We start from the raw sequence: 23,252 nt of genomic DNA, 5'->3' as shown, positions 1-23,252 counted from the left end.
TCTGTGACTTTTACCTCCAGGAGCCCTAGTAGGTCTCAGTGAAGATGGAGACAAATCCCCTGTGCTTCTGGCAGAGGGAAGTGACCATTTTGACAAACACCAGATGCTGCTACTTCTTTTAATAAGACCTGCCCTCACAAGACACTATTTAACCAGAGCCCAGCCACCTGGCATTCGATCAGAGCCTACGTGACATGAGGGAGGGGAATTCCCAGCTTCAGCTTTCTCTATCCTTCCACAGGCGAAGGAAAATAGTCAACTCCAGCCCCCTTTGGCCATCTTGTCCTGCCTGGCAGGAAGAAGAAACCTGAGAAGCACCAGTGAAATTCACAGCCCACAGTAGAGGCTCCCAGAAGATGGAGACCTCATCGCAGGACTAGAGAACACTCCCTCCGACACCTTACCACTGTATTACTAAAACCCTACGTTCCAGAATTCCTTTCGCTCAGTATAGCATGCCCACCACTAAAGTGAGTAAGTAAATAATAATGTATACGAAGTAGCAAAACTCCACAGTTTGTAGAGACTTAGCAAACCTCAGAACCAGACTCAGAGATGACAGGGATGTTGGATTGTCAGAGCAGAAATATAAAACGACTATTGGTATGAATAAGATATGTCAGGCTCCTGGGAGGACGTATACAACGTGCAAGAAAAAATGAGTAATGCAAACGGGAGAAAATTTGAGTTAAAAAATATTAATAAATGCTGGAAATCAAAACCCTACCACACAAATGAAGAATACCTTTGATGGACTCAATAATAGACTAGACACAGCTGAAGAATCTGTCGACTTGAGAGATGTCAACAGAAGATGCTAAGACAGAAAAGCAAAGCGAAAGAGAGAAAGAAAGAAAGAAAGAAAGAAAGAAAGAAAGAAAGAAAGAAAGAGAAAGAAAGAAAGAGAAAGAGAGAAAAAGAAAGAAAGAAGAAAGAAAGAAAGAAAGAAAGAAAGAAAGAAAGAAAGAAGAAAGAAAGAAAGAAAGAAAAGGAAAGGAGGGAGGGAGGGATGGGGAGAGGGAGGGAAGGAAGGAAGGGAGGGAGGGAGGGAGAGAAGGAGGAAGGAAGGAAGGAAGGAAGGAAGGAAGGAAGGAAGGAAGGAAGGAAGGAAGGAAGGACAACCAAGAACTGTGGAACAACTAGAAATGAATTAACATGTACACTAATGAGAGGCTAGAAGGAGACGGGAGGAAGGAAGAGGAGAAATATTTCCCCAGATTAATGCCAGACACCAAACCACAGATCCAGGAAGCTCAGAGAACATCAAACAAGTTAACTACCCAAAAGGCATAGTAAAGCATATCATATTCAACTGCAGAAGATCAAAATTAAATAAAAAGTCTTAAAAGAAACCAGAGGAAAAAACACCCTACCTGCAGAAGAACAAAGAATGACATCTGACTTTTTCAGGAATTTGCAAGCAGGTGGAGTGGAATGAAATAGTCAAGAGGAAAACAAGCCCATTAAGCTGGGCACAGTGGTGTGCACCTGTAATCCCAGTGACTCGGGAGGCTGAGGCAGGAGGATTACAAGTTCAAGGCCAGCCCCAGCAACTTAATGAGACTCTCAGCAACTAGCAAGACCCTGTCTCTAAATTTAAAAAGAGGTTCAATGGTTAAGCTCCCCTGGATTCAATCCCCAGTACCAAAACAATTTTTTTTAAATTGGGGTTGTGGCTCAGTGATAGAGCACTTGCCTAACATGTGTGAGGCACTGGGTTCAATCCTCAGCACCACACATAAATAAAATAAAAGGTTCATCAACAACTAAAAAAAAAAAAAAAAAATATATATATATATATATATATATATATATATAGTAAAAAAATTTTAAATAAAAACTCAAAGCCCACCAACCTTGAATTCTGTATCCTGCACAATTATTCTTTAAAAGTGAAGGAGAAATAAAGACATTTCAGACACAATTTAAGGAAATTTGTTGTCGGTTAACCTGCCTTGCAAGAAATGTTAAAAAGTTCTTCAGAAAGAAGGCAAAAGACATAGATCAGAAATTCAGAAAAAGAAAGAGGATTAGAGAAGGAAGAAAGAAGTCCAAACAAATAAAATCTCTTATTTTCTTAACTTTAATTTATCTAGCAGATGTGCTTCTGTTTAAAATATCAACAGCAACAATATAACTCTTTTGTTTGCTGCTTGCAGTGCTGGGGAATGAACCCAGGTCTTCGTGCATCCTAGGTACACACTCTGCCACAGAGCTACCTCCTCAGCTCTGAACTATAAAATCCTTATGAAAGAAATCAAAAAAGATCTAAAGAATGAAGAAATTTTGGGGGTTTATGAAAAGAAAAACTCAACATTGTCTAGATGTCAGTACTTCCTAGCTTGATCTATAATCCCATTAAAATTCCAGCAAGTTTTACTTTGTGAATATCAAGAAACTGTAAAATTTATGTGGAGATGCAAAAGACCCTAAATAGCCACCACAATATTGAAGAAGAGCAAAGTCAGAGAACTGACTCAGACTAGAAATATCAGAAATAGACTCACATAAACATAGTCCACTGATATTTTACAAAGAGGCAGAGGCAATGCAATGGAGAAAAGTCTTTTCAACACAGTGCTGGAACTACTAGATTCCACATGAAAAATTAAAATAAAAGTCTAGATACAGACCTTATATCCTTCACAAAAAGTAATTCAAAATGGATCACACTTAAAAGTAAAATGCAAAACCAGAAAACTTCTAGAAGGTAAATAGAAACTCCAGATGACCTTGAGTGTGATTTTTTAGATATAACACCAACAGCAAAAACCATGAAATAAATAATTGATACACTGGATTTTATTCAAATAAAAACTTGTGCTCTGAGAAAAATGCTGCCAAAAGAAAGAGAAGATAAGCCACGGACTGGAAGAAAATATTTGCAAATATTTGTATATAACAAAGGAGTGTTATATACAAAGCACTCTAAAAATCCTACACTAAGAAGATGAACAACCCAATTCAAAAATGGGCAAAAGGTCTGAGTGCCCTATGCTCATGCATAATCTCAGTGACTCTGGAGGCTGAGCAAGAGGATTGCCATGTTCAAGGCCAGACTCAGGCAACTTAGACCCTGTCTCAAAAACAAATGGAGGGCTGGGGAGATAGCTCAGCTGGTAGAGTGCTTGCCTTGCAAGCACAAGACCCTGAGTTCGATCCCCAGTACCGCCAAAAAAAAAAAACAAATGGAACTGGGGATGTGACTCAGTGGTAAAACACTCCTGGGTTCAATCCCCAGTACCAAAAAAGGGGGTGGGGGAGAAGACCTGAATACATACTTCCCAAGAAGAAATGCAGATGGAAAATTAGCATATTTTAAAAGATGCTCCACATCATATGTGATCTGGGAAATACACAAAACAAGGTATCAGCTCTGTGGGGAGGCTGCATTGCCACAGAGAGGCTGCTCCTGCCAGCAAAGGCTCACCTCACTCACTTGAAGTCTGCATGTTTTGCTGGGCAAGGGTGGTTGAGCTTGGCTCACTCACACCCAACTCTGTCCTGAGCTCTGTCTGGGTCCCACACCTTCCCCTACACAGACAGAATCCTGCCAGGGCCCAGCAGGGAGCCATGCCCTAGAGCAAGGAGACATTGCTACAATCTTACAACTAGCAGCTCAAGGTCTAGGTGAAGTCCATCATGGACAACCTCACTGAGATCATCCAGACCACCAAGATTGACAATGAGACCTGGGTGCCTCTGGCCACTGAGGGTGAACAGGACAATTACGAGATTCACATGCACGATTCCAACATGGTTTCAGCCACTGAGTCCCTAAAGCTGGTATATGACCTCAAGTAGTTCCTGATCCTCACCAATTCCCCATCAGTGAACGAGACCATTGACCAGAGTAACCAGCAACTGTGAGCTGCAGGAGGACGGCTAACGCAAGCTCATCTCCATTGGCCTATACAAGCTAGAGGAGGAGCATCCACCCAGCTCGAGTCTTTGCAAGCTAATGACCTGCCTCTGTGTGAAGCTTACCAGAGGCTGGATCTAGACACGGGCTCCAGATTGCCTCTTAGCCCCTCTGCTGACTTCCCTGGACCCGTGCTGGCCATCTGCAGGCTGCAGCTCCTACCCACTCACTGCTGGTAGCCTGGCCCTACAGAGTACGCCTGAGCCTCCTGGGGTCACTCTTCCTAATGTTAAGGAAATGATAAGACGGCACTTGGAAAGCAGGAAAAAACCAAGCTTTATTTTATGCCAGCAGGCCCGGAGGAGATTAGCACTCCAAACTCTGAGCCCTGATCCACAGTTTCTCACAACATTTTTAGGTTATTTGATGTCATCATAGACCCATTTTTTTTTTTTTAATTCCTAATTTATGTGGCTGAAAGCCTTGTGCAGGGTCTCTAACATAAAGCATGCTCACAGAACACATAAAAACAGTTCTTCTCACAGACATCCATTACATTTCAGGAGGGAGTGGTCAGACTCTTAGGGCAGTTATTGACAACGCAAAAGGTAGGGACTCGTGGTTATTTAGGCTTCCTGGGGAAAGGCTAAGAGAGGGGAGGGGAACTGACCCCTTCCCCAGGCATTGGACTCTTATGTAACGTTTTTCTAATTTCATTTCACATCCAGGTCTGGTTGTGCCCTCACACTAAGGCCCTAGTTTATCAGGAACAAAGTCCAAGGCTCCCCTCTAAATGCTCACCAGAACCTGGCTTCTTTAAGCCTTAGTCACTTGGGTACTCCAAGACCACCTATGGCCTTCTTATGAACCTGGCCAGGCAAGGGTCAGTCTCCCAGGACAGTTGGGAAACGTTGCTTCAACCATTTTCAGTGTGGTCCATCATAATGTCTAGCTGCTACCCTCCTGGCTAGGCAGATGGAAAGATGTTTGTCCTTTTGAGGACCTGGACTATGGGGTAGGGAAGATGACTGATATCCAGACAACAACCTGAGAATGCTATTTAAAATTGAAAGGGGAGCTGGGCACAGTGGGGCACACCTAAAATCCCAGGGACTCATAAGACTGAGGCAGGAGGATCCTAAGTTTAGGGTTGGCCTCAGTGACTTAGAGACAAGACCTGTCTCAAGAGAAAACATAAAAAGGGCTAGGGATGTAGCTCAATGGTAAAGCACCCCTGGGTTCAATCGCCAGTACCAAAAATTAATTAATTAATTAATAATTGGGAGGGGCTCAGAGAGACAGCGTTAGCCACGACCTTAGGCCATTGCTCCTGTGCAGAGACCTGCCTACTGCTTCTTGCCCTGAGCCCACATGTCTATGCCACAGACTGACTGCACTGGAAGGCCTTGAGAGGGCCACCCACTCACAGGGAAGCCAGCTGGACTTCTTCCTAAAATCCTGCTGCCATGTCCATTTTGCTACTTTTGTAACGAGACTGTTAAATAAAAACACCACAATCCTTAAAATAAAACAAAACAAACAAACAACAACAACAAAAATTACATGATCACAGGATACAACTGCACACCTATTAGAATGGTGAAAATCCAAACACTGGTAACCCCAGATGCTGACAAGGATGTGGCTTGAGAAGAAGTCTAACTCATTGCAGTAGGAATGTAACATGGTACAGTCATTTGGAAATACCAAGGAGCAATTGCACTCCTTGGTATTTACCCAAATAAATTGAAAACTTATATCCTGCATACACATTTTATTCATAATTGCCAAAACTTAGAAGCAATGAAGATAGGTGAATGGATAAACTGTGAACATCCAGATAGTGAAATTGTCAGGTAGTAGCTACGATGAGCAGTAAAATGTATGGCCAGGTCACAAGTGTTCTTTAAATTACTTTAGGGTCGTCTTTAAACTACTTCCAAAGTAGACAAGAAAGCAAAGGGTGGTGGTTAATTTGTAGAAAATAAATAGAAGCAAAGGAGCTAATGGGAAAATACATCAAAAGTAAAGGATTAACTCTTGACAGAGTCCACTAAGGTTGGTGTGAAGCTAAAAATTATGGCAATAGGTGTCTCCATTTGTCTGGGAGGGAAGATTCCTTTAATAGATAGGCTCACTAAGGTAACTTCTGACCAGCTATTGACATTGCTTATAAATTGGGTGTGGTGGTGCATGCCTGTAATCCCAGTGACTTGGGAGGCTGAGGTAGGAGGATGTGAGTTGGAAGCCAATCTCAGCAAAAGCGAGGTGCTAAGCAACTAAGCAAGACCCTGTCTCTAAATAAAACACAAAATAGAACTGGGGACGTGGCTCAGTGGCCAAGTGCCCCTGAGTTCAATTCCTAGTAACTCTCCCACAAAAATACCTAACACTGACTTGTAGATGAAGCCCCCCTAAATAGGATGGCCACCATGACAGTTCCAGAGAGAAGCAACTAAGGTAAAAAACTGCACCACCCAGCGTGAAGGAGGAGTTGAACACCTGACTGGCAGTGAGTATAGAAGGTGGTCCCCAGTTCTCCTGGTAAACATCAAGCAGTAATAAATTCGGAGACAGCACTGTTGTCTCTGCTCAGAGAGCCCACTCCTCTCTCTTGACAGTGCTCTCTGCTTAAGTCTCACTTTGCTTTTATTTTACTTTTACCTTGTTTTCACTTATACTAAAGTTCTCTTGCATGGCTTTAAATTTTCTTTTGTCTGAATACAAGAACCGAGGTTTGGAGTTTCAGCTCCCTGCTTTCCTGTGACAAAATGTGTATTCAGTACTAAACTCAAAAGGGCTACCGAGCCATGTAAAGTCATGAAGGAAACTTAAATGTGTAATACCAAGCAAAAAAAAAAAAGCAATCCCAAACCATACCGTATGATTCCAACTATCTGACATTCTAGAAAAGGCAAAACTATGGAGACAATGAAAAGATCAGCAGTTGTCAAAGGTTGGGGGGAAGGAGAGAAGACTATGCAGAGCACAGAGGTTTTTAGGACAGTGAAACTAGTTTGCATGATAAAACAAAGGTGGATGCATGTCACTAATTCATTTGTCCAAACCCATCAAGTGTGTAACAGCCAGAGTGAACCCTAAAGTGAACCATGGACTCTGGGTGGTGGGGACGTCTTGATGTAGGTTCATCTCTTGTAACAAAGGGGCCACTGTGGTGTGAGCAGCTGCTAAGGATGGGGTGCAAGGTGTGTGGATATGGATGGTATATGGAGAAAGACTTGGTACTCGCCACTCAATTTTGCTCTGAACTTAAAACAGTTCTAAAAAATAGCATCTTTTTAGAGAGAGAGAGAATAATAGGTTATTTAAAAAGAAATTACTTTCTGATCATTTTATAGCAAAAAGTTATTCATTTATATGTATGTACACATACTCATATGTATGTGCATACACACATGGTATACATTATACATACATATTATATATGTATATATATACACACAGATTGTTTTTTAAAAACAGTACTAAGTATACCTTTAAGTATTATGAGTATCAAGACCTAAATTTCTTCTCAAATTATTTCTAGATAATTCACGTACAGTATTTTTCACTCCTTTGACATTAGAGTCAGGCATCATATGTATCAGATACCAACTGAGTCCCACAGGGTCCTCACTGACATGCCAGACTCTACAGTACAAAGTTAAAATAGATCCAAAGTTCTCAAACAATGCACATAGCTGGAAGTTTTGAAGGACCAATGTTAGTATCTCCTTCAACTGAATTCTGACCAAGGTGAGAACAAATTAAATAGTCTGATTACAAGCCTTGACTCTCCTTGGTTCTAAATTATTCATTATTTATTTATTCCTTTGTCATATTAATAGGACTTGCCTCCCAGGATTGTTCAGAGGATTCAATATTAAAACCCACGTCTGCCCTAAGGGCACAGGAAATGTTACTTCCTCTCTGTATTTATCATCACGAGTCTTTGTTCTCTCGTTGGGAAACCGGGACATCTATGTTGCTTGTGGTGGGATAGGGTCAATAAGGCACACCAGATACCATGCCTGGAGTTCACCTTACTTTTCTGAGCCCATGAAAATGTTTTAATTTCTTTTAAAATTAGAAGGAAAGCAATGAACTTTTTAGGCTAAAAATTACATCCATCTTTATACCAACAAAGTCATAAAATATAATCTGCACATTTTATAATTTAAGTATGGAGGAAGGGAGCCACCAACACAAAGTGGTCTGGATCCAAACAGTTATGATGTAACCCTGGGAGGGAGACTATTCTGATCTAATGCAAGCAAACTTCGGGCAAGGAATAGCTTTCAGAGGAAATAAGAATGGATTTCCCTCCCCTACACTTGCCCAATGGTTCTTGCCACATCTTTGCTCCCTCTCTTCCTCCATTTTGATCCTGTCACCATAACAATAAGTGAATGAGAGATAAGTTTTCTTCGATTGGCGGAATGTACAAGAACATGACATTTGTGTGTACAATGACCAGGGACCAGGCAAGTTTCAGTAAACTGATGTCAGATCTTAATGAAATTACCCAGAGTTCTTATTCCAAAAGAACTGTATCGGAGCTGGAATGTAGCACTGCCTAAGATGTGAGAGTCCCTGGGCTCAATCTCCAGTCCTGTAAACAAACAAACAAATTGTGCTACAATTTATCAGAATAAACATGCAAAGTATTGGGCTAAGAGATAACTGGGCATTGCCTTTCAGAATCTTCAAAATCACGGAGAGTGAAAGCAACACACTTGTAGAAATGAAACAGATTCAGTGAGGCCCAATCACGTACCCAAGTCCACAAACCAGAAAGCAACCGAGCTCGGAGGAAAACCCAGATTCTTAAACATGAATTTGAGGCAAGAATGAAGCTCCTTCTTCTGACATAGTGAAGGTGTAGCTGGGAAATTTGTGGCTATGGCAAGATTAAAATCATGGCAGGCCCAGAAACTGATGTACAATTCCAGTTTACTGGTATTAAAAAATATGTCAACACTTACACTTTCACAAATAGAATGAATGAATTATGTACTGGCCACATACAGAGGCATTGCTTTGGTTGTCCTGTCCTTCAAGGGACAATCTAAAGAAACCTCAGCTGTGAAAGCAACATAAGTGAATTCCAATCTGTCTACACTTGTCCCTCAAGTTCTCATACCTGGAGAAGCTAATGTCAATTTACCATGAGATAGTCGATTTGTAAAATAAATTACCAACCTGAAGTGGAGGGCAAACCTCATCTTCCTGACGCTTAAATAAATAGACATCACAACCAAACTAAATATTTACATAATGTATTTAAATGTGAATTTATGTGCATATAAATTAATGGGTATGAAATATAAATATTAAAAAATAATATATACTACATTTTAATATGTAAATCATATTTCTTAAGTGTAAATACAAGCCAGGTATCGGAGAGTCAATCCCAAAAGTAATGAAAGACATAATACATGGAGACCCCTAATCAGATCCAATTGGACAGATACAGTCATCTAAATCAGTGTTTTTCAAAGCATGGTCCATGAACCAGTCCTGGCTCACAACTCTTCAAACTATTTGTTACCAGGCTAAGATAAGATAATTAGAGCAACGAAGAGTGTTTAGAGACACTTATAGCAACTTCACCTTTTTACAAAATCCATGCATGTGATCAGTGGACTCCTGCTGCTTTTGGTCTATACCAATTAAATTTCTATAAAACTTGCAGATGAAGAAGCACATAGCATGAGCTGCAAATAGCTTTGTGTAAGTAGAATCATATATTGGTTTATGAGGAACTAGGAAAATTTTAAAGTTAATAAATTGTCTTTCATTGAAGATAGCTTGAGAAGCACTGGTATGGAAGAGGAAAGGTCCCGGACATTCCTGCTAAATATTTTCTCCATCTTGGAGTCATTTTTAATCACTGGTTACCTCTTTCATGCTTGGATCTCATTCTCTACATGTAAACCCAAACAAATTCAGGCATTGAACCACCTGGGGAGACCATTATGCAGAACGAAAACGGGATGGTTCACAAGTCTGTTGAAGTCTGGTGCTCATCTTCCAGGAAGTGGGACACTGCTGTAACAACTCTGTTCTGAAACAGTCATCAGGGAATCAAGTCCAGTTGCTGCCAATTATGATTTTTTTATACGATTCTTCTTGTTTATTGAGGTCTGCTTATTCTCAACAGATACTTTTTTTCTCCCAGCAAACGCAGCAGACAGAAATACACAGAACAAATCAATTTATTGGTTTACAAAAATAAAAGTCCAGAAATATGATAACACAAGCCAATTCTTTAATCTGTCCTAATTAAGAAGTAGCATGATAATTCTACAGCAACAATGAGAACCCTGGGTTGAAGAGTTTAAGAGAACACCTTTGCTGCCCTAAGATTTTAGGATATGATCTTTAATCAAGTGATCTATTAGAAACATTTTCCCTTAGATGCATCAAAGATTTAGTTTTCTTAAAAGTGCTTTTGCAAATGTACACTGTCTGACTGTGATATATTTGGTCATCTACTTTCACTCCAAAGTGTGAGCCCTTTAAAATCAATATGGATGTCCTCTTTTTACATAAACACCTACCACAGTCTCAGAAGTTGTATCAAGTTTCATTCTGATTAAAATTGATGTTTTAATTTTTAAAGGCATTTCCAGTTTTAGACTTTAACTTTTTTCTCCTCCACTCCACAGTTCCATAAATGTCTCTTCATTTTTCGAGGCACATTAGAAAGGTGGTTTGTTCACAGGTGCTCTTAAAAACACTCAATCACGATCCACGTGTCTGGTAAATTCTACGATGGGTACTCATTCAACATTTATCAAGCAATTATGGATCTATCAGGCACTGAGCAAAGTGCGCAGTGTAAAAGGGGCTTCATGGGTTGTTTTGGGTCTAAATAATGGATGAGAATTATAATTCTCATCAAAACTAAAGCAGAAGCCAACCAAAAGAAAGGATATATTTCTTGTTAGAATACCAAGTTGGTACCCAATTTACAGTTATCATATTTGAGACAGTTGAAACCATAAAAGATGTAATTATAGTGTGGGTGCAAGAATGACCCCAGAGTAAAAGATGACTTGACAGCAAGACATATAAAGGCCAGGACCAAATTTTTTTAATTGCTAAAATCATTCCCCAACACCTAGCACAATCCTTGCCAGAGTAAATATTCTTTAAGTTACTATTTCTAAAAAAACAAATCACCCTATACTCTATGTCATTAAAAAAATATTATCTATCTTACCTTCACAGATTGCATGGGTACTACAGGGACAGCTTGTATCTGCTCCATGACCTCTGGGCCTCAGCTAGGAAGACTCAGAGGTCTGGAGGTGACTCTATGGCAGGAGGCTGTAGTCATTTGAACAGATGCTCACTCACAGGTGTGATGGCTGATGCCAGCAGTCAGCCAGGACCTCAGCGAGAAACCCACACATGGCTTCCATGGAGCTACATGGGCTTCCCTACAGCAGGCTCTTGGATTCCTAAGAGACTTAGTGAAAGCCTTTAATGATCTAGCCTCAGAAGTCACCCAATATTACTTCTACTGTTATCATGAGCCAGAGTTTTAAAGAAAGAGAACACAGACCTTTACCTGTCGGTAAGAGATATGTCAAAGTCCTGTTATCAGAACAATGTGTTTGATGGGAAATGACATTGCAATCATCTTTGGGAAATAAAATCTGCCACAAGTATGGAAAAAAATAATTGATAAGTGACTAACGATATTATAAACTGCTTTCTCAAGTATTTTGAATTCTCCTTTGAGAACTTTCACACTCCCTTGAGGCTTGCAAGGCTAGGGGACTTGCTTTGGCAATGAAATGCAGATGGAAGCAACTTACATAACTTATTTCAAGAAGCATTTAGAGTTGATCCTCATTATTCACAGATTCTGTATTTGAAAATTGCTTACTTGTTAAATATATTTGTAGCTCCACAATCAATAGAGAATTTTCTGTCACTCGAGAACATGCACAGAGCAGCAAAACATTTGTGTTGGCCAGGGCATGCACTCCCAGATAAAGTCACAAGAGGCAGAGGCCTGCCTCCTTATTTCAGCTCTCATACTCTAAACAATGTCTTTTTTCCACAATCTACTTTTTTTTTTTCATTCTTGTGTTTTTTGTTGGTGATCTCACTGCTTAAAATTGCCCCAGGTGCAGTGCCAAAGTGCTGTCCAGTTTCCTAAAGTGCAAGAAGGCTCATAACCTATGAGCCCATAGTGAAAAATGTATGAGTTAGAGAAGCTTCATTCAGGCACGAGTTACATTGTTGGACATGGGTTCAATGTCAGTAAGTCAACAATACATGTTAAATAAGACATCTTTGTACAGAAACACACAAATTTTGTTTATATTAATTGACAAAAATATCAAGACCAGAGGCTCACAGTAATCTAACTCTATCTCCCTTAAAAGCAGCATTTCTAGATTCACTGATTCAGTGCTTGCAGTGACTTTGTAGAATAAGGAGACTTGGTAATGACTGCTGAAAGATACCCTGGTGCTCTTTTTTCCTGCTGTGGTGACCACAGGAACCCTATCGACATAAAGGTGCAGCATGCACCATCCTCTAGAAAGGATTGTCCTGAAGAATCCATCAGACCCCTGAGGACTCTGAAGACTTGAAGGACAAAGAACAAAGAGGATTTCTTGCAGGAGCTGTTGCTTTCGGCCAGGGAGATCTGAGGTTGCTTCTGTAGTATAACTTGGTCTTTCCTACCACCCATTTAATATCTACTCCTAAAATGTTGCTTATTAATTGTCCACATGGATTATTGGAAAAAAAATTTAAAAAGAAACATTTAGGTAATTGTGTAACTCCCCACCCTCAGCCTCCACTTTATGACCTTTGAAAATAGAACTTGTCTTCAAAGTTTTTGTAAAGCTTAAGTAAAATATCAGCTTCATATTCTCACATAAACATTAGTTATGTATGTGCTAACAGAACAATTTAATCATAATCCATCCACAAGAAACCTAACTTGATTATTTGAAATAGGGGCATAAAACTTGAATTTTCTGTATTTTGTTAAATTTGTCCTAACAAAATCCCATTCATTTGAAATATTTTTTTTCTTTTCTTCCTTCTGTTCTTTTATGTGACTAATTACCACCTTTAGATATTTAGTCATTTGCTGTTATCGTCATTAATTGTATATCCCACACCTATATCAAAAACGTCTCCAAAATTAGCCTGTTTTTCTACAAACACAATATTCTCTCCTAAAAAATATAGAGATAATTATAAAAGATAGTCTTCAGATTAAAAGAAAAACATCATAACCAATTATAAATTACTTCCTTTTTCCTCTTAAAAAAAATCCTGCAATAAAGTATAATTACATTCTCAACTTCTCAACACTGCAAAGTCACCAAAGCAATGGATCACATCTGTTACATAATTAAAATAAACAGGCTATTTTAAAAAATAAGTCAAAATTTATTATTGAGGCTTCACTAAATAATTCAGGCTTAACTCTGCATAATAATAGATTTGATATAACCACTAGAAAGTGTCATGTGTTCCCAGGCCACTACACAGTTGTTTGGGCTGAGAAGGTCAAGGAAAAAGGGAAGGACATCAATTGCTTTAACAGTACCCCCAGGGCTAGGGATGTAGCTCAGTGGTAGAGAACTTGCCTAGCAAGTGCGAGGTCCTGAGTTCGACCCCAGAATCAATCAATCAATCTCTCTCTCTCTCTCTCTCTCTCTCTCTCTCTCTCTCTCTCACACACACACACACACACACACACACACACAATGGGGCATTTTCCAGCAGGGACACCCAGAGGATCCTGCGGACACACACACACACACTGGGACATTTTCCATCAGGGACCCCCAGAGGGTCTGGCACACAATGGGACATTTTCCAGCAGGGACACCCAGAGGGTCTGGCGGACACACACACACACACACACACACACACACAATGGGACATTTTCCAGCAGGGAGACCCAGAGGGTCCGGCAGACACACACACACACACACACACACACACACACACAATGGGACATTTTCCAGCAAGGACACACACACACACACACACACACAATGGGACATTTTCCAGCAAGGACACACACACACACACACACACACACACACACACACACACAATGGGACATTTTCCATCAGGGACCCCCAGAGGGTCTGGCACACAATGGGACATTTTCCAGCAGGGACACCCAGAGGGTCCGGCGGCCGCCAGCGCGGGTGGGAGGCGGGAAAAGCGCCCCGACCGGTTACGCAGAAGGCGCGCCCGCACTGTTCTCCGCCTCGCTCTAAAACAAGGGCGGGGGCCGAGGGACCCCCAGAGAAAGCAGGGCGGAGCGGGCCCTGCCGTCCAGTGTCCGGGCTCGGCTCCCTCTCCCTTGGGGAGGGGACCCGGCGGAGGGCGTGGCCCGCACCCGCACTGTCCGGTTCTGCAGCGGGTCCCCTGGCGGTCGCGGCGCCCCCTTGCGGCCCAGACCCGAGCCTGTCCAGCGGGCTCCCGACTCCGCACTGCGGGCAGGAGGCCGCGCGTCTGCCGGGCGGGGACTGGGGCCTTCGGGGCGCAGCTGGACCGCTCTCTCTCCGAGTATCGGCGCTGCCCATGGCCGAGGTGCTCGAGCCAGACCTGGGGGCAGCCGAGGGCGCAGAGGCGCAGGCGGTGGAGACGCCGGACTGGAGGGCCCCGGAGGGCGCGGGCGCGCAGGTAGGTGGAGACGCGAGGCTGCCCTCGGGCTGGTTTGCAGTGAAACCCGAAGGTCCCGTGGGCTTAAGTTAAAAGTACGACTTTTAAAAATGGTCCTAGCCCCTTCCTGCGATCCTGCACAAACAGGATCATTTAGCTGTACGCCTGGGTGCGGGTCACACCTTCGCCTCTTGTCTCTCTGGGGCGTGGGAAGTAGGGAGGAGTTGGTTACAACCTGGAGCCAGCGGTGGGACCCTCAGGCTCATGGATGCCTGTTTCTTTTAACTCGAATTGAGGTCTGGAGCCTGTGGAGCTGGGACTGTCACCAGCCCTAACACAAAAGAGGGAAACCTCAGGGAAAGGCTAGGCCAGGCCCTGCGGAGCCAGGACCTCAGGCCCGACCCCAGGCCCAGCAACACCTAGGCAAGACCGCTCCAGGTAGACCAAAGACCAAGATACCGGAATTGTGGCATCTCGCGTCTTGGAATTGCTTTGGGAGTTTTCTCTTCCGTTTAGGCCGGAAGTTACGAGATCCGACACTATGGGCCAGCCAAGTGGGTCAGCACTTGTGTTGAGTCTATGGACTGGGATTCAGCCATCCAGACTGGTTTCACAAAACTGAACAGCTACATTCAAGGCAAAAATGAGAAAGGTAAGAGCAGTTTTCCTTGTAACTTAGTGTACACGTGATGATTGAGACCTGGGATTAAGGAAGAGTTTTAGCTTTTTAAAGAAAAAGCCTTTTTAATAGAAATAGCCAGATCATCAAAGACTTGGTCTTTTCACAGAAGGAAACTCCTGGAGTACCTTTGGCATGGGCTAGAGGGGGGTACCACTGGGTAGTACTTTTCAACCTTTCTCCCTGTCTTTTCTGGGCGAACTGTGGCTCCATTAACTAGTGAGAAGTCCTTTCCCAGGGCTAATGCTTCATGGTAATTTGGTCACTGATACAGAAAAAGCTATCAGGGACAGGAAGATGGTAGATTAGGAGGCCCAAGACTCAAGTCATAACTTTTGTCTTTGGCCAAAATACATATGTATATTTTTAGGCAAGCCTCTTAGCTTATGGGACCTCATTTTCTGAACTGTAAAGAAAAAAGAATTAACTAGGTCATGTTATCTCTACATTCCCCTTTTATCTCTGAAAGTATAGAATTCATTAACCAAAATTATCAATAATACAGAAAGGTTTAATCTGAACCATGAATAATTGAGTTCATTTTGGCCTTTTTAAAAAGAGGTATTTATTATCTTAAAGGTAAATATTTAAATCAGTATTGTAAAGTAAATCGAAAAACTCAGATAAAGAATAGGTTAAATTTTAAAAGCAACCATATGTACACTACATTTAATTTCATTTTTATGGCACAGAGATGAAAATAAAGATGACAGCTCCAGTGACAAGCTTCGTGGAGCCCGGCTCAGGTCCTTTTAGCGAATCTACCATTACCATCTCCCTGTACCTCCCCTCAGAACAGCAATCTGATCCACCGCAGCCCTCAGAGTCAGATGTCTTCATTGAAGACAGAGCCGAAATGACTGTGTTTGTGCGGTAAGTGGTAGATAATTTACAGCCCTGCTGTCTGCTAGTTTTACTTGCATGTACTCACTGTTTAGCTCCTGTGCAATTCCAATTAACTTTTCACCCTTTCATAAAAACAGGTCTAACTTGCTTCAGGGTGTTGTCCAACTGGCCTGGTTTTAAATATTACTAAAGTCTGTTGCAAGATCTACCAAATTCATTTAATGAGAAGTCTATTGCAAACTTCCACATATAAAACAGTATAAATTATATCACCCCAAACATAAGGCTGCCCTTACCTGTAATCCAGGTAAACCTGAACAAAAATACCTTAAAAAACAGTATGTGGTACTTATCTTAGTCATTAGGGATACTGTGACAAAATGCCACATAGTGGGTAACTTGTAAGAAACAGAAATTTCCCAGCTCTGGAGACTGGGAAGTTCAAGTTTATGGCACTGCTAGTTGCAGTGACTGGTGGGGGACTATTTGTTGGTTCATAGATGGAACTTCTTGCTGAAATCTCACATGGTGGAAGGAGCAAATAAACTTCCTTAGGACTCTATTATAAGGACACTAATCCCATTCATGAGGCTCCACCCTCATGACTTGATAATCTTCCGAAGGCGCTGCCTCCTCATATCATCACATTGGTGATTAAAATTTCAACATGTGAATTAGGAGGAGGACACATTCAATCCACAACTTTCCACCCCTGGTTGCACAAAGTTCATATCCTCCTCACATACAAAATGCATTAATTTCAGCTGGGTGTGGTGGCATAGGCTTGTAATCCCAGTGGCTCAGGAGACTGAGGCAGGAGGATTGCAAGTTCAAAGCCAGCTTCAACAACTTAGTGAGGCCCTAAGCAATTCAGCAACAGCCTGTCTCAAAAAATAAATAATAAACAAAAAGGGCTGGAGATGTTGCAAAAAGGAAAAAAAAAAAACAAAAAACAAAAACAAAAACAAAACGTCTTAGTTCCATCCCAGTAACCCCCAGAGTCTTACTTCATTTCAGCATCAACTCAAAAGACTAATCTAAATATCATCTAAATGAAATCTGAGTGAGACTCGAGGTATGATTCATCCTGAGGCAAATTCTCTCCAGTTGTGAGCCTGTGAAATCAAACATGTTCTCTGCTTCCAAAATATAACAGAGGGACAGGCATAGGGTAGACACTCACATACCAAAAGGGGGAAATAGGGAAGAAGAAATGGATGAGAGGTCCCAAAAGAGACCCAAATCTTAAGGTGTAGGATTAATACTCTTTGACTCAAGACTCTGCCTTCCAGGCCTCCTGGAGTGGGGGTCACACCTCTGAAGCTTTGCTGGACAGGAGTGGGCTCCCAGTGCTTCGAGCAGCCCTGCCCCATAACTTCGGGTGACCCTACCCCCAGTGCCACTCTTGGGGTTGCAGTCACCTACCTGCAGCTCTGCCAGGCTGGAATTGCACAATAGTAGCTACCAGTCTAGTGTGTCCATTAGGAATTGCCCTACAGGGGACTCTCTGTGGTGGCCCCATCCTTGCTGTGGCCTTCTGCCTGGTTCATCCACCTGAGGCTTCAGGATCTCAGTGGCGGTAGTCACACTCCCACGGCTTGTGTACGCTGCACATTAGCGGAGATGGCATTGTTTGGATGCTGCTAGGAGCTCTCAAAGGTCAGCCATCATAGCCTGTGCCACACCTTGGCCCATTGAGCTAAACCTGAAGTGGCCAAGGAGTGCCACTTTGGAATGCAGGGAGCAGAACTGTGAGGTGGTGCTAGGCATTGATCTCCAAGGTCCTAAAGGGCCTGAAGCACCTCCTTTGAAATTGTTCTCCCCCATGTGCTGGTACGCTGAGCCTGGGATGGGACAGGCAGCCCCTGATAAGCTCTGAAATGCCTTTGGAGCCATTCTTGGAGAACATGTCTTGGCTTCAGTATGGATGGCAGTGCCAAATTAATCTCCTTTTCAAAGCATTGCTTGGCTATGCCCTTCTCTCCTGAGCAAGCTTTTTCATTTCTTTCAGTATGGATAGGCTAACAATTGTCTGAAAACTTAGGTTCTGCTTCACTTTTGATTAAAAAATCTGTTTTTAGCCAGGTGCAGTGGTGCAGGCCTGTCATCCCAGCAGCTCAGGAGGCTGAGGCAGGAGGATTGTGAGTTCAAAGCCAGCCGCAGCAACTTAGTGAGGCCCTAAGCAACTCAGCAAGACCCTGTCCCTAATAAAATACAAAAAAAGGACTGGGGATGTGGCTCAGTTAAGTGCACCTGGGTTCAATCCTCAGTATCAAAGATGATGATGATAATAATAATAATAATAATAATAATAATAATAATAATAGTAAATTCTGTCTTTACATTGTTTCTCCCTTCTTGTATTGTACTATAGGAATTCAGTAGAAGCCAAGCCACGTCTTCATTTGCTTGGAAGAACTTTCACCCAGCTATCCTATTTCATCGCTCCTAAGCTCTTTCAAATAACATTAGGGTATGAGTGCAGTCCAGCCAAGCTCTTTGCCACATTGTAACAAGGTCCAGTTCTCTTTCAGGTTCCAGTAGCATGTTCCTCACTTCCATCTGGGGCTTCATCAGAACCATCCCAGTCTGGTGCAGCTCCCACTGTCTCCTTGGAAACTGCTCTTGCCATCCTTAGCAACACATTTTTCACATATTACAGTCGTCTCGCCTCTGGCCCCTACAGCATCCATGTGTTGACCAGGCTGTTTCCTGTATATTTGTTTATCTTTAAGAAGTCACTCTCTTGCCATTCCTCTCTGTTTCTTAGCCTCCATGGGCTCCTCCTTGGTCCCCCACCCCCAAGTCCCTGCTAATGCCTGTTGCTTTGATCTTCTCTTTACAACACACTTGGCTGTGGGTGATCCTTTCACATTGCTTCAACTCCCTGGGTCTAAGGACTCTCAAATCTAGTGACTGTCTCCAGTTCTGCCTTCCCTCCTTGGTACATCTCCATTTGGGGATGAAGGTTGAGGAAGCAAACCAAATAGCTCTAAAAATGAGCACTTCCTAGTCCCTAAACCTTCTCTGACCTTATAGTGCCCATCTCCACAAAGGGCTGTGTCAGCAGGATAGCCTTCCCAGCAAGGACTTTACGTCCTCTTCAGCACGCTCTCCCCTGATAACTGACCCCAGAACAGGTCCGTTCACCTCAAGAAGGACTTTTGATTCTGTTCCCTCGTGTCTACCCTCACTGTTCCTGCCTCTGCTCCTCAGAGGCACCACACCTAAGCCATCTCTGTACACTCTAGTTCTCTGCACATTGCCTGATACTCCCAGGAGACACTGGGCTGGTCTCTGAATTCTCTCTTGACTATTTCGCTTCAGTAGCCTTCCAGCTGTTTCACTGCCACCTGTCTTTCCCTTTGCCCTTCTACAGTGGAACCATGATCTTTGTTTTACAACAATTACCCCCCACACGCCAACCTGATGCTCCATTTGAAATCCTCTATGTTCCCTTGCTGCCATGCTCAGGTTGTTGGCACAGTCCCCAGAGCCCTAGTGTGCCCATCCTGCCTCAGCAGCCCCTGCTCACTGGACCACCCTGGTCACCTCTCACATTGTGTCCTGATCTTTCCTGTCTCTTTACTTTGGACTCCAGGCAGCTTACCCCACTTTTCCTTGTTAAATCTCCTCACCTGTGAAACATGTGTGATCCCATCCTACCTCAGAGGGTTGCCTGGAAGAGCACGTGGGCTCATTTAGGTGAAACACTTCGAACATGCCCACCAGGCACTACCAGCTCCAGCACTCTTGCTTCCTGAAGAGCGTGCTGTCAACCTAGCAGACAAGTGACACCTCCTCCCTGATCTCTTCCTCGGTTTCTCCAGCCACCACCCTGTGAATGCCCTTCCTCCTATTGTCACTCTTCTCAGTTATAATGACTTCCTTATAAACTCCCCAGGAATATGACAGCTTGTCCCCATGTGCATATGCTCCAGCTCCTGGCAAGGTTGGTGTGTGGGCCAGGGGCACACAGGCATGTGTACAGCATAAAGCAGCAGGTAGATCCTCGTAGAGCAAGTGTTCAGAGAACAGAAGATGACTTCTAATTCGTGTCTTCAAGATTTTTATTAAGGAAAAAGTGGAATATGAACACAAATTTCCTATAGGCTGAACATAGTAAGTGTTGACTGTTCATTAAAGAAATATCAGATTCAAAATGTTAACACGTGGCTCAGAATTATGTTCTGTATACATAGAAGGATTGAATCAGCTCTCCTGCTGTTTACTTTGTGTTAATGTGAACACAGAGGTGCCTATGTTTATTCAATGCAGATTTAAAAGGAAGGATTCGAGTTGCAGGAGAGACACTGTTGAATAAAATCAACATAGTTTATGCTCTTTGGGTCCTGAATCTCATATGGTTTGTGGTAGGACTGATTTTTTGCATTGACCATTGATTATGAAATGTATACAAAAAAAAAAAAAAAACAAAAATGCATATTAAGAATAGTTTTGCTTCCCATTCTTAACTTTCAAAATCAAATTCATTTTACTCATATGTGAGCAACTCAACCAGGTCATGATTTAATCTCAGAATGTTTTTGTCTACATACTTTAAAATGTATACTTCCAACTTTTACTCTTTTCCTCATTTTATACAAATCTTTTCTTCCCCATCTTTCTATCAGTTTCCTAGCGCTTCCCTTCTAACTCTCTGTTTGTATCCTTACCCAGGTCTGACCAGGTTATTGTCTGCTGGACATCCTTTGCAATAACCTCAGAAGGCCTTAGGTTAAGGTTCTTCCTTCTGGCTTCATCTCACCTTTCAGATTTTATTTTATGCTTCACTATGAAAATGCATTGTGCTCTTTAGACTTCTATTCCTTGTTTATCCCTTCCCTTTCTTTTTTTTTTTTTTTTTTTTTTTTTTTAGCTTATTGATTCTATTTAATGATCCCTTCCCTTTCTTTGTTCAGCAAAACCATACTCCATTCCAGGCCCAACTCAGACAGCCCCCCTTACCCCAGATTTAGTCTATCTCCAGTGCTTCTGCAGATCTTTGATCCTGCCACTGTTACATAGACAGCTGCCTAAATGTTGGTCTCTTCCATTAGACTATAAATGCGTAGAGATCTAAACTAATTATATTCATCTGTGACCCAGTGCCTACTTTTTGCCCAAAGGAGAAAAACAGGGAAATGTTCCATGGAAAATTGACATTCTGATCTGGACATAGTGGCATGTGCCTCTTGTCCCAGCTACTTGGGAATCTGAGGTAGGAGAATCATTTGAGTCTTAGAGTTTGAGAACAGCCTGGGTAACATAGTGAGACCTGGGTTGGGGGGAGAAAAAAAGAAAGAAGGGGAAAAAAGGAAAAGAATAAGAAAAGAAAGAGGAAAGAGAGAAAAAGGAAGAAAGAGGAAGGAAGAAAGAAAAAAGAGAAAAGAAACAGAAAGAGGGTATCGAAAGTGTGATTCTCTCCAGGAGTATCAGTATATATCTGGGAACTTGCTAGAAACGTTTTGAAGCCTGCCCCAGGCCTCCTGAATGTGTATTTCTAACAAGATTCCAGAGTTAGTCATGCACAGTGAAGTTTGAGGAGCACAAGATTTAAGCATATGAGATCTTGTAAGTTCCAAATCTGCCTGTCAGCAGGTGGAACCTAGGTGCCCTCCTGGTTCTCCTCAGTGGGTTTGAGGTCACATGGGACTGGGGTTCGTGGGGCCCGAAAGGTCAGCACAGTGGCTCGGAAGCTGCACATTATCCAGTGTTAGGGCGCAAGCTCCCGCTCTTCTCAGCGTCGGTCTGGAAATCGCTCATGCTATTTCCTTTCTCCTTTGTAGGTCTTTCGAGGGATTCTCTAGTGGCCAGAAGAATCAAGAACAGCTTTTGACATTAGCAAGCATTTTGAGGGAAGAAGGAAAAGTTTTTGACGAAAAGGTTTTCTATACCGCGGGCTACAACAGTCCTTTCCAATTGCTCAACAGAAATAACGAGGTGTGGCTGATACAGAAGAGTGAACCCTCCAAAGAACTCGAATGAGGAATGAAAGGAAGTTCATTGCCAGGGGTACAACTTTGCTCTGATGCAGACGTTGACCTCACCTAGAAGTAAAGCACGTGTGCAGGAGCTTGTACGTGAGAGTACTATTATGAATTGCGCTGATTTCCAATGTGCCTTTTTAATGCTGGAAGCTTTATTTAGCCATTCAGATAACAGGGGACAAAGTCTGTAAATATAAATGGGTCACAAACTTCTGTTTTGTTCACAATATCAAAATCATGTTGCCTTTTTCTGCTTGGATTTGAGTCCGTTGGATGTTATTCCTTCCAGATAATATCAGTAAAAACATTCAAGATTTATCCTATGTGGAACTACGGGGCCAGCAGGCCTGGAGGCCAGACAAAAGTCAGCTGGACACAAAAATAAATTGTCTCTTGCAGCTGCCACTGTTACATTCCCTGTTGAGCCCTCGTCCCCATCTGCCCAGTGCCCCCTGCACAAGAAAACTCTTACCCAAAAGTATTGATAATATTTAGTGACAGAGAATAAGTTTATGAAGCTAGGGACTTCCTGTTCTACATGACATTCCATAAAGGCATGTTTCAGGCTGGGAGTGCAGCTCAGCATTAGAGGGCTTGTCTAGCAATCACGAGGCCCTGGGTTCAATCCCTAGCGCTGCCAAATAAATAAATAAAGGTATGTTAATTGAAGAAATAAACACAAACACATAATTAAGAATTCACTTTTCAGAATATTTCATGTAGTATTTTCACAGCTATAAAATGATTAGTAAAATTTCTGTAAAATGAAGATTAGAGATCCTTGTCTAATGGTGTTGGAAAACATTTGTCCTAGGGAGGATAAAGTCACATTTGGATCCCTGACAGCCAGTTGTGGGAAGGGCTGTAGCTCTGCTGTGAGCTCCTAGGGATGGTGGCTTTAGGAGTTGGGGAGGAAAGCAGGCTGGAGCTCCGTACTTTCCAACCATCAGAGCTGCCCACGAGTGGTACTGCTTCCAGTCCCTGTCATTGCCTAAGCACACGCCACACTGCCACTTCTCAGGAGACCATCACTTACATAGGAGATTTGCATATCCAGTGGGTCGGATGGGGCTAGAGGATGCCTGAGGTCCCTTTCGACCCTAACATTATCTTGTAAAATTAATTTTTCCTAATCCAGGCACAGTAGACCAAAGTCCCAATACTTAAGGGTTTCCATAACCAATGTTTATGGATCGCCTTCTAGATGTGC

General features: G+C 42.4%; 1 protein-coding gene and 2 pseudogenes across 2 annotated transcripts; all 3 read left to right on the top strand.

The window, feature by feature from the left end:
• The first annotated feature begins 3,450 nt into the window (after positions 1-3,450).
• LOC124989172 (mediator of RNA polymerase II transcription subunit 22-like) lies at positions 3,451-4,125 on the top strand (annotated as a pseudogene).
• A 4,656-nt stretch (positions 4,126-8,781) lies between these two features.
• Positions 8,782-8,962, top strand: LOC124988028 (ATP synthase membrane subunit K, mitochondrial-like; annotated as a pseudogene).
• Positions 8,963-14,180: 5,218 nt separating this feature from the next.
• On the top strand, positions 14,181-22,444 carry Hebp2 (heme binding protein 2). Of its 2 annotated transcripts, none has more exons than XM_047557063.1 (4): positions 14,181-14,548; positions 15,044-15,179; positions 16,001-16,079; positions 21,842-22,444. In XM_047557063.1, exons 1-4 carry the CDS (start codon positions 14,447-14,449, stop codon positions 22,038-22,040), a joined length of 516 nt encoding a protein of 171 aa, XP_047413019.1. In that variant the 5' UTR covers positions 14,181-14,446; the 3' UTR covers positions 22,041-22,444. The 2 variants fall into 2 exon arrangements, with proteins under 2 accessions (XP_047413019.1, XP_047413018.1); XM_047557062.1 differs by having other exon boundaries at positions 14,195-14,548; positions 15,899-16,079.
• Positions 22,445-23,252: the final 808 nt, after the last annotated feature.

The sequence above is a fragment of the Sciurus carolinensis genome, chromosome 7 (assembly GCF_902686445.1).
Source record: "Sciurus carolinensis chromosome 7, mSciCar1.2, whole genome shotgun sequence".
Classification (NCBI taxonomy): domain Eukaryota; kingdom Metazoa; phylum Chordata; class Mammalia; order Rodentia; family Sciuridae; genus Sciurus; species Sciurus carolinensis.
The sequence above is the reverse complement of the archived record's forward strand: the minus strand, read 5'-3'. Positions and strand labels throughout refer to the sequence as shown.

Coding starts and splice junctions, on each gene's coding strand:
- Hebp2 (XM_047557062.1), top strand. CDS start 14,447: ATGGCCGAGGTGCTCGAGCCAGACCTGGGGGCAGCCGAGGGCGCAGAG. Junction 14,549..15,043: donor CGGAGGGCGCGGGCGCGCAG/GTAGGTGGAGAC, acceptor TCTTCCGTTTAG/GCCGGAAGTTACGAGATCCG. Junction 15,180..15,898: donor TCAAGGCAAAAATGAGAAAG/GTAAGAGCAGTT, acceptor TTTATGGCACAG/AGATGAAAATAAAGATGACA.